Below are 15285 nucleotides of genomic sequence, written 5' to 3'. Positions count from 1 at the left end.
CCGGGTGAGCACAGAGTGCGGCCGGAGACCGGGGAGCCGGGAGTGACTGACTGCTTTTCTCTGCGGGCTCACTGAGGAGCGGGGCCCGAGTTCTCAGCTCCTCCGGGTGGAGATTGGGAAGCCGCCATTTTCACTCTCCACCTCCAAAGCTGTACGGAAAGCTTGCAGGGAACAAAAGCTCCCGAGAGGGCGCCTGGGTGGCTCAGTTGGTTAGGCGACTGCCTTTGGCTCAGGTCATGATCCTGGAGTCCCGGGATCGAGTCCTGCATCGGGCTCCCTGCTCAGCAGGGGGTCTGCTTCTCCCTCTGCCCTCTTCCCTCTTGTGCTCTCTGTCTCTCATTCTCTCTCTCTCAAATAAATAAATAAAATCTTTAAAAAAAAAAAAAAAAAGCTCCCGAGAGCAAACCCGAGCGGATTACTTAGCCAGGACTGGGCAAGGGCGGGGCAATTCCGCCTCTGGCAAAGACATTTGGGAACCACAGCAACAGGCCCCTCCCCCAGAAGATCAGCGAGAACAGCCAGCCAAGACCAAGTTTACCGATCAATGAGAACGGCAGAACTCCAGCGCTAGGGGAATAATGCACATAGAATCCATGGCTTTTTTACCATGATTCTGTAGTCTTTCAAAGTTAATTTTTTTTAACTTTTTTTTTTTGAATTTTTCTTTTTCCCTTTTTCAACCAACATCTTATCAATCCCTTTTTTAAAAAAACATTTTTATTTTTCATTTTTAGAGTCATATTCTATCCCTTCATAGTAGTTACCTTTATTTTTGATATATATATCTAAGTTGTTCTCTCTTTAAATTTTTGAGATAGTTTCTTCTAACATATCAAAATATACCCTAAATCTCTAGTATATGGTTTTGTTCTACTCTCCTGCCTGATCACATTCTCTCCCTTTTTTTTTTTTAAATCCTCTTCTTTCTTTTTTTCAAACAACTTCATATCAATTCCTTTTATAAAATTTTTTATAATTTTCATCTTTACAGTCATATTCCATCCCTTCATCATAGCATCCCTTATTTTTGTACATATATAAGTTTTTCTTTCTTTAAAATTTTGGGAGGCACTTTCTTCTAACAGACCAAAATACACCCAAAATCTAGTGTGTGGCACTGATCTATGCACCAGCCTGATCATATTTGATCATATTCTGTTTTTTATGTTTTGTTCTGTTTTTGTTTGTTTTTATCTTTTTCTTTTTTTTTTCTTTTTCTTTTTCCTTTCTTTCCCTTTCTTTTCCCCCGGCTTCAGATCTTTTCTGACTTGTTTAGAGTATATTTTCTGGGGACGTTGTTACCCTGTTAGCATTTTGTTCTCTCATTCATCTGTTCTCCTCTGGACAAAATGAAAAGATGGAAAAAATCACCTCAACAAAAAGAACAAGAGGTAGTACCAACTGCCACAGACCTATTCAATATGGACATTAGTACAATGTCGGATCTAGAGTTTAGAATCATCACTTTAAAGATACTACCTGAGCTTGAAAAAAGCATGGAAGTTATTAGAGAAACCCTTTCTGGAGAAACAAAAGAACTAAAATCTAACCAAGTCGAAATCAAAAAGGCTATTAATGAGGTGCAATCAAAAATGGGGGCACTAACTGCTAGGATAAATGAGGCAGAAGAGAGAATCAGTGATATAGAAGACCAAATGATGGAAAATAAAGAAGCTGAGAAAAAGAGACATAAACAACTACTGGATCACGAGGGCAGAATTCAAGAGATAAGCAATACCATAAGATGAAACATTAGAATAATTGGGATCCCAGAAGAAGAAGAAAGAGAGAGAGGAGAAGAAGGTATATTGGAGCAAATTATAGCAGAGAACTTCCCTAATTTGGGGAAGGAAACAGGCATCAATATCCAGGAAGCACAGAGAACCCCTCTCAAAATCAATAAAAATAGGTCAACACCCCGACATCTAAGAGTAAAACTTACAAGTCTCAGAGACAAAGAGAAAATCCTGAAAGGAGCTCGGAAGAAGAGATCTGTAACCTACAATGGTAGAAACATGAGATTGGCAACAGACCTATCCACAGAGACCTGGCAGGCCAGAAAGGACTGGCAGGATATATTCAGAGCACTAAATGAGAAAAATATGTAGCCAAGAATACTATATCCAGCTAGGCTGTCATTGAAAATGGATGGAGAGATAAAAAGCTTCCAGGACAAACAAAAACTAAAGGAATTTGCAAACACAAAACCAGCCCTACAAGAAATATTGAAAGGGGTTCTCTAAGCAAAGAGAGACCCTCAAACCAACATAGACCAGAAAGGAACACAGAAAATATACAGTAACAGTCACCTTACAGGCAATACAATGGCACTAAATTCATATCTTTCAACAGTTACCCTGAATGTAAATGGGCTAAATGCCCCAATCAAAAAACACAGGCTATCAGATTGGATTAAAAAACAAGACCCATCGTTTGCTGTCTGCAAGAGACTCATTTTAGACCCAAAGACACCCCCAGATTGAAAGTGAGGGGGTGGAAAACCATTTACCATGCTAATGGACACCAAAAGAAAGCTGCGGTGGCAATCCTTATATCAGACGAATTAGATTTTAAACCAAAGACTGTAATAAGAGATGAGGAAGGACACTATATCCTACTTAAAGGGTCTATCCAACAAGAAGATCTAACAATTGTAAATATCTATGCCCCTAATATGGGAGCAGCCAATTATATAAGGCAATTAATAACAAAAGCAAAGAAACACATTGACAACAATATAGTAATAGTGGGGGACTTTAACACCCCCTCACCGAAATGGACAGATCATCTAAGCAAAAGAGCAACACGGAAATAAAGACTTTAAATGACACACTGGACCAAATGGACTTCACAGACATATTCAGAACAGTCCATTCCAAAGCAACGGAATACACATTCTTCTCAAGTGCCCATGGAACATTCTCCAGAATCGATCACATCCTAGGTCATTAATCTGGTCTCAACTGGTACCAAAAGATTGGGATCATTCCCTGCCTATTTTCAGACCACACTGCTTTGAAACTAGAACTGAATCACAAGAGGAAAGTTGGAAAGAACTCAAATACATGGAAGCTAAAGAGCATCCTACTAAAGAATGAATGGGTCAAGCAGGAAATTAAAGAAGAACTAAAAAAATTCATGGAAACCAATGAAAATGAAAACACAACTGTTCAAAATCTTTGGGATGCAGCAAAAGCAGTCCTAAGAGAAAAGTATATAGCAATACAAGCCTTTCTCAAGAAACAAGAAAGGTCTCAAGTACACAACCTAACCCTACACCTAAAGGAGCTGGAGAAAGAACAGCAAATAAAGCCTAAACCCAGCAGGAGAAGAGAAATAATAAAGATCAAAGCAGAAATCAATGAAATAGAAACCAAAAGAACAGTAGAACAGATCAATGAAACTAGGAGCTGGTCCTTTGAAAGAATTAACAAGATTGATAAACCCCAGTGGCCAGACTTACCAAAAGGAAAGAGAAATGACCCAAATCAACAAAATCATGAATGAAAGAGGACAGATCACAACCAACACCAAAGAAATACAAACAATTATAAGAACATATTATGAGCAACTCTATGCCAGCAAATTAGATAACCTGGAAGAAATGGATGCATTCCTAAAGATGTATCAACTACCAAAACTGAACCAGGAAGAAATAGAAAACCTGAACAGACCTATAACCACTAAGGAAATTGAAGCAGTCATCAAAAATCTCCCAACAAACGAAAGCCCAGGGCCAGATGGCTTCCCAGGGGAATTCTACCAAACATTTCAAGAGGAATTAATACCTATTCTTCTGAAACTGTTCCAAAAAATAGAAATGGAAGGAAAACTTCCAAACTCGTTTTATGAGGACACCATTACCTTGATCCCAAAACCAGACAAAGACCCCATCAAAAAGGAGAATTACACACCAATATCCTTGATGAACATGGATGCAAAAATTCTCACCAAAATACTAGCCAATAGGATCCAACAGTACATTAAAAGGATTATTCACCACGACCAAGTGGGATTTATCCCTGGGCTGCAAGGTTGGTTCAACATCTGCAAATCAATCAACGTGACACTATTGTATCTCATTAACAAAAGAAAGAACAAGAATCATATGATCCTCTCAATAGATGCAGAAAAAACATTTGACAAAGTACAGCATCCTTTCTTGACCAAAACTCTTCAGGGTATAGGGATAGAAGGTACATACCTCAATATCATAAAAGCCATCTATGAAAAACCTACAGCGAATGTCATTCTTAATGGGGAAGAACTGAGAGCTTTCCCCCTAAGGTCAGGCAGGGATGTCCACTATCACCACTGCTATTCAACATAGTATTAGAAGTCCTAGCCACAGCAATCAGACAACAAAAAGAAATAAAAGGCATCCAAATCGGCAAAGAAGAAGTCAAACTCTCACTCTTTGCAGACAATATGATACTTTATGTGGAAAACCCAAAAGACTCCATCCCAAAACTGCTAGAACTCATACAGGAATTCAGTAAAGTGGCAGGATATAAAATCAATGCACAGAAATCCTATACACCAACAACAAGACAGAAGAAAGAGAAATTAAGGAGTCGATCCCATTTACAATTGCACCCAAAACCATAAGATACCTAGGAATAAATCTAACCAAAGAGGCAAAGGATCTATACTCAGAAAACTATAAAATATTCATGAAAGAAATTGAGGAAGACACAAAGAAATGGAAAAACGTTCATGCTCATGGGTTGGAAGAACAAATGTTGTGAAGATGTCAATGTTACCTAGAGCAATCTACACATTCAGTGCAATCCCCATCAAAATAGCGTCCACTTTTTTCAAAGAAATGGAACAAATAATCCTAAAATTTGTATGGAACCAGAAAAGACCCCGCATAGCCAGAGGAATGTTGAAAAAGAAAAGCAAAGCTGGCGGCATCACAATTCCAGACTTCCAGCTCTATTATAAAGCTGTCATCATCAAGACAGTATGGTACTGGCACAAAAACAGGCACATAGATCAATGGAACAGAATAGAGAGCCCAGAAATGGACCCTCAACTCTATGGTCAACTAATCTTCGACAAAGCAGGAAAGAATGTCCAATGGAAAAAAGAGAGTTTCTTCAACAAATGATGTTGGGAAAATTGGACAGCCACATGCAGAAGAATGAAACTGGACCATTTCCTTACACCACACATAAAAATAGACTCCAAATGGTTGAAAGACTTCAATGTGAGACAGGAGTCCATCAAAATCCTAAAGGAGAACACAGGCAGCAACCTCTTCGACCTCAGCCACAGCAAATTCTTCCTAGAAACATCGCCAAAGGCAAGGGAAGCAAGGGCAAAAATGAACTATTGGGACTTCATCAAGATAAAAAGCTTTTGCACAGCAAAAGAAACAGTCAACAAAACCAAAAGACAACTGACAGAATGGGAGAAGATATTTGCAAATGACCTATCAGATAAAGGGCTAGTATCCAAAATCTATAAAGAACTTATCAAACTCAACACCCAAAGAACAAAGAATCCAATCAAGAAATGGGCAGAAGACATGAACAGACCTTTCTCCAAAGAAGACATCCAAATGGCCAACAGACACATGAAAAAGTGCTCAACATAGCTCAGCATCAGGGAAATCCAAATCAAAACCTCAATGAGATACCACCTCACGCCAGTCAGAATGGCTAAAATTAACAAGTCAGGAAACGACAGATGTTGGCGGGGATGCGGAGAAAGGGGAACCCTCCTACACTGTTGGTGGGAATGCAAGCTGGTGCGACCACTCTGGAAAACAGTATGGAGGTTCCTCAAAAAGTTGAAAATAGAGCTACCATACGACCCAGCAATTGCATTACTGGGTATTTACCCCAAAGATACAAATGTAGGGATCCGAAGGGGTACGTGCACCCCAACATTTATAGCAGCAATGTCCACAACAGCCAAACTGTGGAAAGAGCCAAGATGTCCATCGAAAGATGAATGGATAAAGAAGATGTGGTATATACATACAATGGCATATTATGCAGCCATCAAAAGGAATGAGATCTTGCCATTTGCAACGACGTGGATGGAACTGGAGGGTGTTATGCTGAGCGAAATAAGTCAATCAGAGAAAGACATGTATCATATGACCTCACTGATATGAGGAATTCTTAATCTCAGGAAACAAACTGAGGGTTGCTGGAGTGGGGGGTGGGGTGGGAGGGATGGGGTGGCTGGGTGATGGACATTGGGGAGGGTATGTGTTACGGTGAGCGCTGTGAATTGTGCAAGACTGTTGAATCACAGATCTGTACCTCTGAAACAAATAATGCAATATATGTTAAGAAAAAAAAAAAGAAGAAGAAGATAGCAGGAGGGGAAGAATGAAGGGGGGGGAAATCGGAGGGGTAGACGAACCATGAGACACGATGGACTCTGAAAAACCAACTGAGGGTTCTAGAGGGGAGGGGGATGGGCGGATGGGTTAGCCTGGTGATGGGTATTAAAGAGGGCACGTTCTGCATGGAGAACAAACAATGAATCATGGAACACTACATCAAAAACTACTGACGTAATGTATGGTGATTAACATAATTAAAAAATTAAAAATTACATAAATAAAAATAAAAATACTATTAAAAAAATAAAATAAAGACAGTTAATACACAATGACAAAAGGAACAATTTGCCAGAAAGATATATCAATTTTGACCTTGTGTGCACCTAGAAACAGCTTCAAACACTGATCTCATACTAGGGAAACATATAGATAGTGTGTATTGACTGTAAATGTTGACTGCATACTCGGCAATACAGTGAACCTCAACAAACTTCACAGAACAGGTTACATATAATCCACACTCACTGGCCACAATGCAACTAAATTAGAAAAGAATGACAAAAAAAGAATAATTAATCCATACATATCAAAAAATTTTCAAATATACTTCTAAATAGCACATGGATCAAAGAAGAAATCATAACGGAACTTAGAAAATATTTAGAATAAAAATACCAAATTTCAAAATTTGTGGGAAGAAGCTAACGTGGTTCTTAGAGGGAAATTTATAGCCTTAAGTCCTTATATTAGAAACTAAAAAGGACTGAAAATTTGTATCAAATATCCAACACAAAACTTTAGAAAGAAAAAGCAAATGGAGAAAATAAGAGAGTTAGGAACAAAAATCAATAGAACAATATTTTTTTAAAGCTATAAGAGAAGTTCAACAAAGCCAAAGCCAGTTCTTTGAAACTACTAGTAAAATAAACAAACCTCAGGCAATACTAATCAAAAAATAAGAAAGTATAAATAAGCATTATGAGAAACGACAACAGGCACATGACAACAGAGAGAGCAGCTAAAAAAAAAAAATGAATTTAGATGAAAGGAAACTATAACATATCAAAACTGATACTATTATTACTGAGCCAATAGTTTAAAACTACCCAGACTATTTTACAGGTAAGTTCCTCCAAGTATACAAGGATCAGATCATCTTTAATTTCATATAAAGTGAGATTCATGCCAAATAGTAAAATAGGAAGCACTCCTCAATTCATTTTATGAGGCTAGTGTGACCTTGATACCAGAAAATAATAAAAAGAAATTACAGACAAATCTCACTTAACATATATGTAAATATTGTGAATAAAATATTAATAGACAAAATCCAGGAATGTATATGAAATATAGCCGATAAAGTGCATAATAACCAAAAATGCTAGAATGACTTACCATTACAAAATCTTATAATTTCCATAATTAATAGATTAAAGAATAAATCCATATGACCAGTCTAAGAGCTGTATAAGAATCACTAATAAAATGCAATAACCATTCATAATATAAACTTAAGCAAACTAAAAATAGAGGATAATTTCTTCAGACTGATAGATGGCACTTAGCAAACATAGCTAGTGATATGTTTCCTTTAAAATCAGGAATAAGACAAGGATGCCCACTTTTGCCTCTTTATTCAGCTTTGTACTGGAGGTATGGTCAAACTGGAAGTTCAGTCTAGCTCAGTCAAACAAGAAGACACAAGACATATAATGATTAAGGAAAAACTGTAATTGTTCACAAAAAAATTAAATTTTCTAAATAGAAAATCTAAGATAACCTACAGATATATTATTGGAATTATTAAGTGTCAGAGCATGGTTGCTAAATGAACCAAAATCAACTGTAGCAAAAAAGTATAAAATATCTGGAAAGAAAGCCAGCAAAAAACAAATAAGCTATCTATGGAGAAGAATAAAAATCATTAAATGTGACATATATGAACTGAGAGATATGCTGTATTCATATTATGCCTTCATATTAATATGCCGTGTGCATATTATGATATTAAAGGTTCAATATTGGGGTGCCTGGGTGGCTCAGTAATTAAGCATCTGCCTTTGGCTCAGGTCATGATCCCAGGATCCTGGGATCAAGCCCCGCATCGGGCTCCCTGCTCCACAGGAAGCCTGCTTCTCCCTCTCCCACTCCCCTTCCTGTGTTCCTGCTCTCGCTATCTCTCCCTCTGTCAAATAAATAACTAAAATCTTAAAAAAAAAAAAAAAGGTTCAATATCAAAAATGTCAATTGTCTTCAAATTCAAAAATATTCCAATCAAACAGACCAGTAGGGTTTTTCATGAAACTTGACATGCTATTTCTGGAATATATATAGAAAAAGAAAAAAATAAATAACATAATTTTTTTTTAAAGGAAGAAAGGAAGTCTAGGGAAGAGAAAGGAAGATTGGGGACCTCATGCTACTAATTCTTAGGACATAACAGAGATTACAGTTATTTAGATAGTTAGAGATCAATCAAACAGACCAGAGAGGCCAGGCACAGACACATGCAGATGTGGATATTTAATTTGCTAGAGGGAGATACTGCCAAGGGGAGACGGAAGGACAGAAATAATCCATTTTTCAATAAATGGTGCTGGGACAATTAGCCATCCATATGAGAAAAAGGAAAACAAAACTGATTTCAATTTTATACCACAAGAAATGAATCATTTCCAAATACAGCAACTTCAAAACTTTTGTTAGACAATACAGAAAAATATCTTTAGGTCCTCAACCTTTAAGGAAGGATTTTTCAAACAAAAAAAAAAAACAGAAACAATAAATAAAACTATTGATAATTTTTACTTCTGTTCCTCAAAATACAGCAGAAACAAAAGAATAGCACTGATCAGGGCGCCTAGGTGGTGCAGTCGGTTAAGCGTCTGCCTTCAGCTGGAGTCATGATCCCAGGGTCCTGGGATCGAGCCCCGCATCGGGCTCCCTGCTCAGCGGAGAGCCCGCTTCTCCCTCTCCCTCTGCCTGCCTCTCTGCCTATCTGTGTTCTCTCTCTCTCTGTCAAATAAATAAAATCTTAAAAAAAAAAAAAGAAAGAAAGAAAGAAATACCACTGATCAAGAGGAAAAAGAAAAAAAAACAAAAACCTGTCATTACAATGGGCAAAGGATAAGACTAGTCAGGCAATCTAAATGAGAGGCAACCTCAATTATCACAAAAGAAAAAAGATGAAAGGCATTCAGCCACGGGAAATTCAAATTAAAATCTCAATGCATTATAATTTCATTGTTAAAAGACTGGCAAAAAATAAAAGGTCTGACAATATCACGTACCAACAAAAACGTGAAGTTAAAGGAACTCCCAGGTAATGCTGATGGAAATGTAATTTGGTTGTACCAAATTTTTGTATCAAGATTTCAACAAAACTTGATGATATCTGATAAAATGAAACGATGAGCGTAATCCTGGCACCCAGCAATGCCTCTCCCAAGCTCTACCATTGAGCATTGTTTGACAAATACAGGTTGCGACCAACTTTTCATTGGCCTAGAAATCAATTCAGTAGGTTGAGACCAATATTTTTGATAGAAGAGCAAGGGTAGGTATAGCTTCATGAAATGCTTGCTTCTATTATTTATAACATACCCATATAAGTATTTAATAACTAGGTATTTAATAACTGGGTTTTAATGTAAATTTTATTTATTATCATAGATTATGGTCTGAAAGCCACTGTCCTAAGGAAACTGTTATACATATCCACCAAAAGACATGTACAAAAATGTTATTTGTGACACTTTTTTAATAATAAAAAATTGGAAACACTACTGTCCATAAGTAGAAGAATGAATAGTTCATTACAATCATACAATGGAATGCTATATAACAATGAAAATTAGTGAACCAGAGCTACAGATAACAACACAGACAAATCTCAAAGCATATTAATATGCATATTAATAAAAGCAACTTATAGAAAATATGTACAGTATGATGAACATTTAAAAGCATATAAAAAATTACTTGATATTGTTTAGGAAAGGGCACATACATATATGGAAAAGGAAACAGACATGCATGGGGATAAACACCATACTCAGAATTGTGCTTACCTCTGCAAAGGAGGGCGGGAATGTGATGGGGGAGGGTTACCCATTAGGCCTTAACTATATCTGAAGGGCTTTTATTTATTAAGTTGATTGGTAGATAGACACACATGTTGGTAATATTATTTATCTTCTTTTCAGAATGTCTGAAATGTTTCACAATTGTTTAAAAGGGAAAGCTACCATATAAACAAAAAAGACATTTGGTTTGAAATTTATAACATCTCCCAGAAAAAGATCAGTGACTTTAAACTACAATAAACAAACACACAAAAACTTTTCTACATCAAAAAAATCAGAGAAGTTTTCCGATAAGATAGTGAAGTCGGTAATGCATTTGTTTCATCTCTTCTACAAGATTCGATGGGCGAAGCAATAAAAATACACAAAATGAGTAAATCCATGGAAATGCTAAAAACGAGAGAGTCCTTGTTAAGAGACGCACATTTTTGATGAATTTCTGGAAGCCAGAAAGCAGACAGCTCTGAACTGGCAAGAGACATGCAGCACCGCAGCCACAGCAATCCTCTCTGACCGAATGCCGCTTTACTCCGCGCTCACGCTCAGTACACGCAGAGAGCAGAAGTGGACAGTAGTTAACTGTGGCTAATCAGATGTGTAATTAAGGGTCTGTCTACTTAACCGCCATTACCAGAGAGCAACAAACCCACCTCAGCCTCAGCCCACTCCCGCCCCTGCCACACACACACACACACACACAGGCCATGTACAGAGCAGCTCACTGCAGAAACCCTCAGCTGGAGCCTCAGGCTCTGTTCTCTCAACAAAACAAGAGTATCTGTCAAGGAAGGATGGAGAGTGTGGGTGTCTTATCCATGGAGATGGTTAATAACTACTACGTTAGAACCAGAGGCAGAAAAGGAATGGCAGTTTCACTTCGCCCAGAAGATAGTAAAGTCCTTTTTTTATTTTTATTTTATTATGTTATGTTAACCACCATACATTACATCATTCGTTTTTGATGTAGTGATCCATGTTTCATTGTTTGCATAGTAAAGTCCTTTTATCCTCCATATAGTCATTCTCTTATTTTGGCAATTACAGAGTGAGCCTCCCTTTTCCCTTCCACTCACTCTAAAGGGAAGCCTGCCAATGTGTGGAATTCGACAACTTACACAAATCCAGGGGTCATTCTAAGGAGAGATCTTAGAGTTAAAAAGACCTATTCAGCTGCACAGGAGACCCAGTCACTACTTAACACAGTCCTTCATTTAAGAAATACCAGCCACTGAGGAAAATCAAAACCATGAAAGAAAAAAAAAAAAAGCAAAAGAATAAGTGTAATAACTGACCCTAGAGGAAAGAAGAGACACTGAAGAAAAAAAAAATGAATCCTCAGATTTAAAAGTCTCTTGGCTGTTTTAGGAAAGGATGCTTTGAAAAAGAAACAAAAGTTGGATCCAGTCTTATATATATATCCTTACATATATATTCAAATTTCCTATAAATTAATATGCATGATACTTATTATCATGATGATACCATATGCATCATACTTATTAAATCTTCTTAACTTTTAGAAGTTAATACAATTTCCTTTTCCATAGATGTTGGCTGCTGCCTGAGTTATAACAGTAATGATCAGACATAATACTCATTGGGAAATTCAGTAAGCAATTTCCTGGATACACATTATGTACTTTCCAAATAAAAGAACAGAGACAGGAATACGTGAAAGTCAATAGATTTCTGTGTCTCATTCTACCAAGGCTTTTTGGATTCTTACCATACCCAATGTCCTGAGGACAGATCAAGTCCAGCCTGAGCAGTTCCTAGACACTGAGCAATTTAACAGATTAACTCAATCAGGATGTCTTTTAAAATAAACAAGCCATTTCCAATATTTAAATCCAACAGAATTTAGGGGCTCTGGAATAAATCCATGTCTTGGAAAAAGGTTCTGAAATTATCCCAACCTCCTAGAAGATGTGAGTATTACTGAGCTCTGATTTTCTGGGAAAACTTCAAAATGAAACCAATCTGTACGATGAGGCCTAGAGATAAGACATCATCTGTCCCTCAACCTTTCCAAGTGTACCATTTATGTTATACTTAATTATTTACTAAGGAACTCAATGTCTCAAAAAAGTTAAGAGTTAGATTGTGCCTTTAAAAGTACTTGAATGATATCCAGAGAGAACCTAGTATTTTTCTATTTCATGTAAAGAAAGGAAGCTTGTTAAAAAGAACACAAATATATATATTTAACATTAGAAGTCTTCTTAGCCTGTATCACATCATACAGTCAAAAGTCCTATTTCTAGTGCTTTCACATGTGCACAAGTACAAAATACCGGAGTATCAGGCTGTTATTTCATGGCTGAACTTGAGTAAAGCTATAAATCTAACAAAGTTCATCTTCAGAGTTCCAGAGTCGCCTTCCTGTAGTTTTGCCCCCACAGTGCGAACTTGTTCTCTCCTGCTCACATGCCAGTTCTTGACCACCTTAATGTCTTTCTTCAGATTCAACAAGCTAAAAGGATCCTAGAAATAATCTAACCCAAGGCCCTCACTTTATAGAAAAGTAAACCAACGCTTATAGAGTTAACGATTTACCCAAGGTCACCCAGCTAATGAGAGATGAAGCTGTGACCAGAACGAGGTCTCTGATGCCCTATGCAATGCTTTTTCCACTATACCAGCCTGCCTCTTTCAACACTGCAAAGGAAATTATATTTATCCATGTCTTCACAGCCCTTAGCTTCTCCTCTCTGAGGCTTTTCCCTCCTGGTACAACAATTTATCAACTTTAAGTCACCAATAACCTTTTTTCTAATTAATTATATTCCCATGATAAAACAGGAAAGAATTCACTACTCATTTATATTAGCTAATTCATTTATTGATAATATTTCTGTTGCTAATTTTACATTTATCTTTTAAAATGAAAAACACCTTAACACTTCCCAAATCAAAATACAAAGCTTAATAATCATATCCACAATTAAATTCAGAAAAGAACTAAGTTACCGTAGATTCTTACTTTGCATAAAGCAATGCCATAACGTTTATTTCATTTCCTTAGAAGAAAAGGCAGAAATTACATATCGATTCCATTTTAATACTCACCACAAAAGTGATCTGATTGTGTCGCAGGTTAAGTTCAGTTAGTGAATCCAGCCCATTAAGATTATCAACGTGACTTAAAAGGTTCCTAGCAAGATTTAAAACTCTCAAATCACACAAATGACTGACATTTTCGATTTTGGTAATCTGTTAAAAAATGAGAAAGGGATAATTAGCAGGCATAAGTCACAGATACACATGTTATAAAAACCCTTAAAATAAAATATATAGTCACTGGATTCAGTGACAGGTTTACATGAAGATACTTAAAAATGTATTTCCAGGGGCGCCTGGGTGGCTCAGTCGGTTAAGCGTCTGCCATTGACTCAGGTCATGATCCTGGAGTCCCGGGATTGAGCCCCACATCGGGCTCCCTGTTCAGTGGGGAGTCTGCTTCTCCCTCTGGCCCTCACCCCGCTCTCAGGCTCTCTCTCAAATAAATAAAAATCTTTAAAATATATATATTTCCAATTTCCTCTGTTGTAGATAATAAGAAGTCATTTAACTTGTGAAAATTAACTAAAGGAAGGGCACCTGGGTGGCTCAGTCAGTTGGGTATCTGCCTTTGACTCAGGTCATGATCCCAGCGTCCTGGGATTGAGCCCCACGTCAGACTTCCCTGCTCAGTGAGGAGCCTGCTTCTCCCTTTCCCACTCCCCCTGTTTGTGCTCTTTCTCTTCCTCTGTCAAATAAATAAATAAAATCTTCAGAAAAAAAGAAAATTAACTAAAGGAACATATTTTATAATTTCACCATAGTAAATATTTGAAGTAAATTTTATCAAATAATCAACAAGTCCATCCTTGGGGGCATCTCTAATAACCCAATACTGTGCCAGGTCCAGATAAAGGTGACAAGAACTATACATACTACCTCCCAAATAAAAATGTACTGTGAGCCCGAGGCAGAAGCTCACAATGTTTTGAACAAGCAAGACAGCCCTCTGAGAGAAAAGGCAAGGAAAAGGAATGCCACCACATCCCCCTTGTTCTTTCCATTTATACTGCAGAATCCTGAAAGCCGTCAAGAGTCTAAATGGAAAAGATACAAGGAACGAGTCCTCAAAAAGTTGAAAATAGAGCTACCATATGATCCAGCAATTGCACTACTGGGTATTTACCCCAAAGATACAAAAGTAGGGATCCGAAAGGGTACGTGCACCCCGATGTTTATAGCAGCAATGTCCACAATAGCTAAATTGTGGAAAGAGCCAAGATGTCCATCGACAGATGAATGGATAAAGAAGATGTGGTATATATATACAATGGAATATTATGCAGCCATCAAAAGAAATGAGATCTTGCCATTTGCAACGACGTGGATGGAACCGGAGGGTGTTATGCTGAGCGAAATTAAGTCAAACAGAGAAAGACATGTATCATATGATCTCACTGATATGAGGAATTCTTAATTGCAGGAAACAAACTGAGGGTTGCTGGAGTGGGGGGTGGGGTGGGAGGGATGGGGTGACTGGGTGATAGACACTGGGGAGGGTATGTGCTCTGGTAAGCGCTGTGAATTGTGCAAGACTGTTGAATCTCAGATCTGTACCTCTGAAACAAATAATGCAATATATGTTAAGAAAAAAAAAAAAAGAAGAAGAAGAAGGAGGTAGCAGGAGGGGAAGAATGAAGCGGGGGAAATCGGAGGGGTAGACGAACCATTAGAGACGATGGACTCTGAAAAACAAACTGAGGGTTCTAGAGGGGAGGGGGGTGGGAGGATAGGTTAGCCTGGTGGTGGGTATTGAGGAGGGCACATTCTGCATGGAGCACTGGGTGTTATGAACAAACAATGAATCCTGGAACACTTCATCTAAAACTAATGATG

General features: G+C 37.6%; 1 protein-coding gene across 4 annotated transcripts in view; it reads right to left on the bottom strand.

Moving 5' to 3' along the window:
• Positions 1-15285, bottom strand: part of LRRC49 (leucine rich repeat containing 49) — a 178889-nt gene that overhangs the window by 138211 nt on the left and 25393 nt on the right. For all 4 annotated transcript variants that reach the window (XM_034994748.1, XM_034994745.1, XM_034994746.1 and 1 more), the window contains one exon: positions 13459-13602. In XM_034994748.1, the coding sequence (XP_034850639.1) occupies positions 13459-13602 (144 nt within the window). The remainder of the gene's footprint in view (positions 1-13458; positions 13603-15285) is intronic.

Source organism: Mirounga leonina, unplaced genomic scaffold, assembly GCF_011800145.1.
Source record: "Mirounga leonina isolate KUSES-001 unplaced genomic scaffold, KU_Mleo_1.0 Mir_91, whole genome shotgun sequence".
NCBI classification, from domain to species: Eukaryota; Metazoa; Chordata; class Mammalia; order Carnivora; family Phocidae; genus Mirounga; species Mirounga leonina.
Note: the sequence above shows the minus strand (reverse complement) of the source record. Positions and strands in the feature narration are given on the sequence as shown.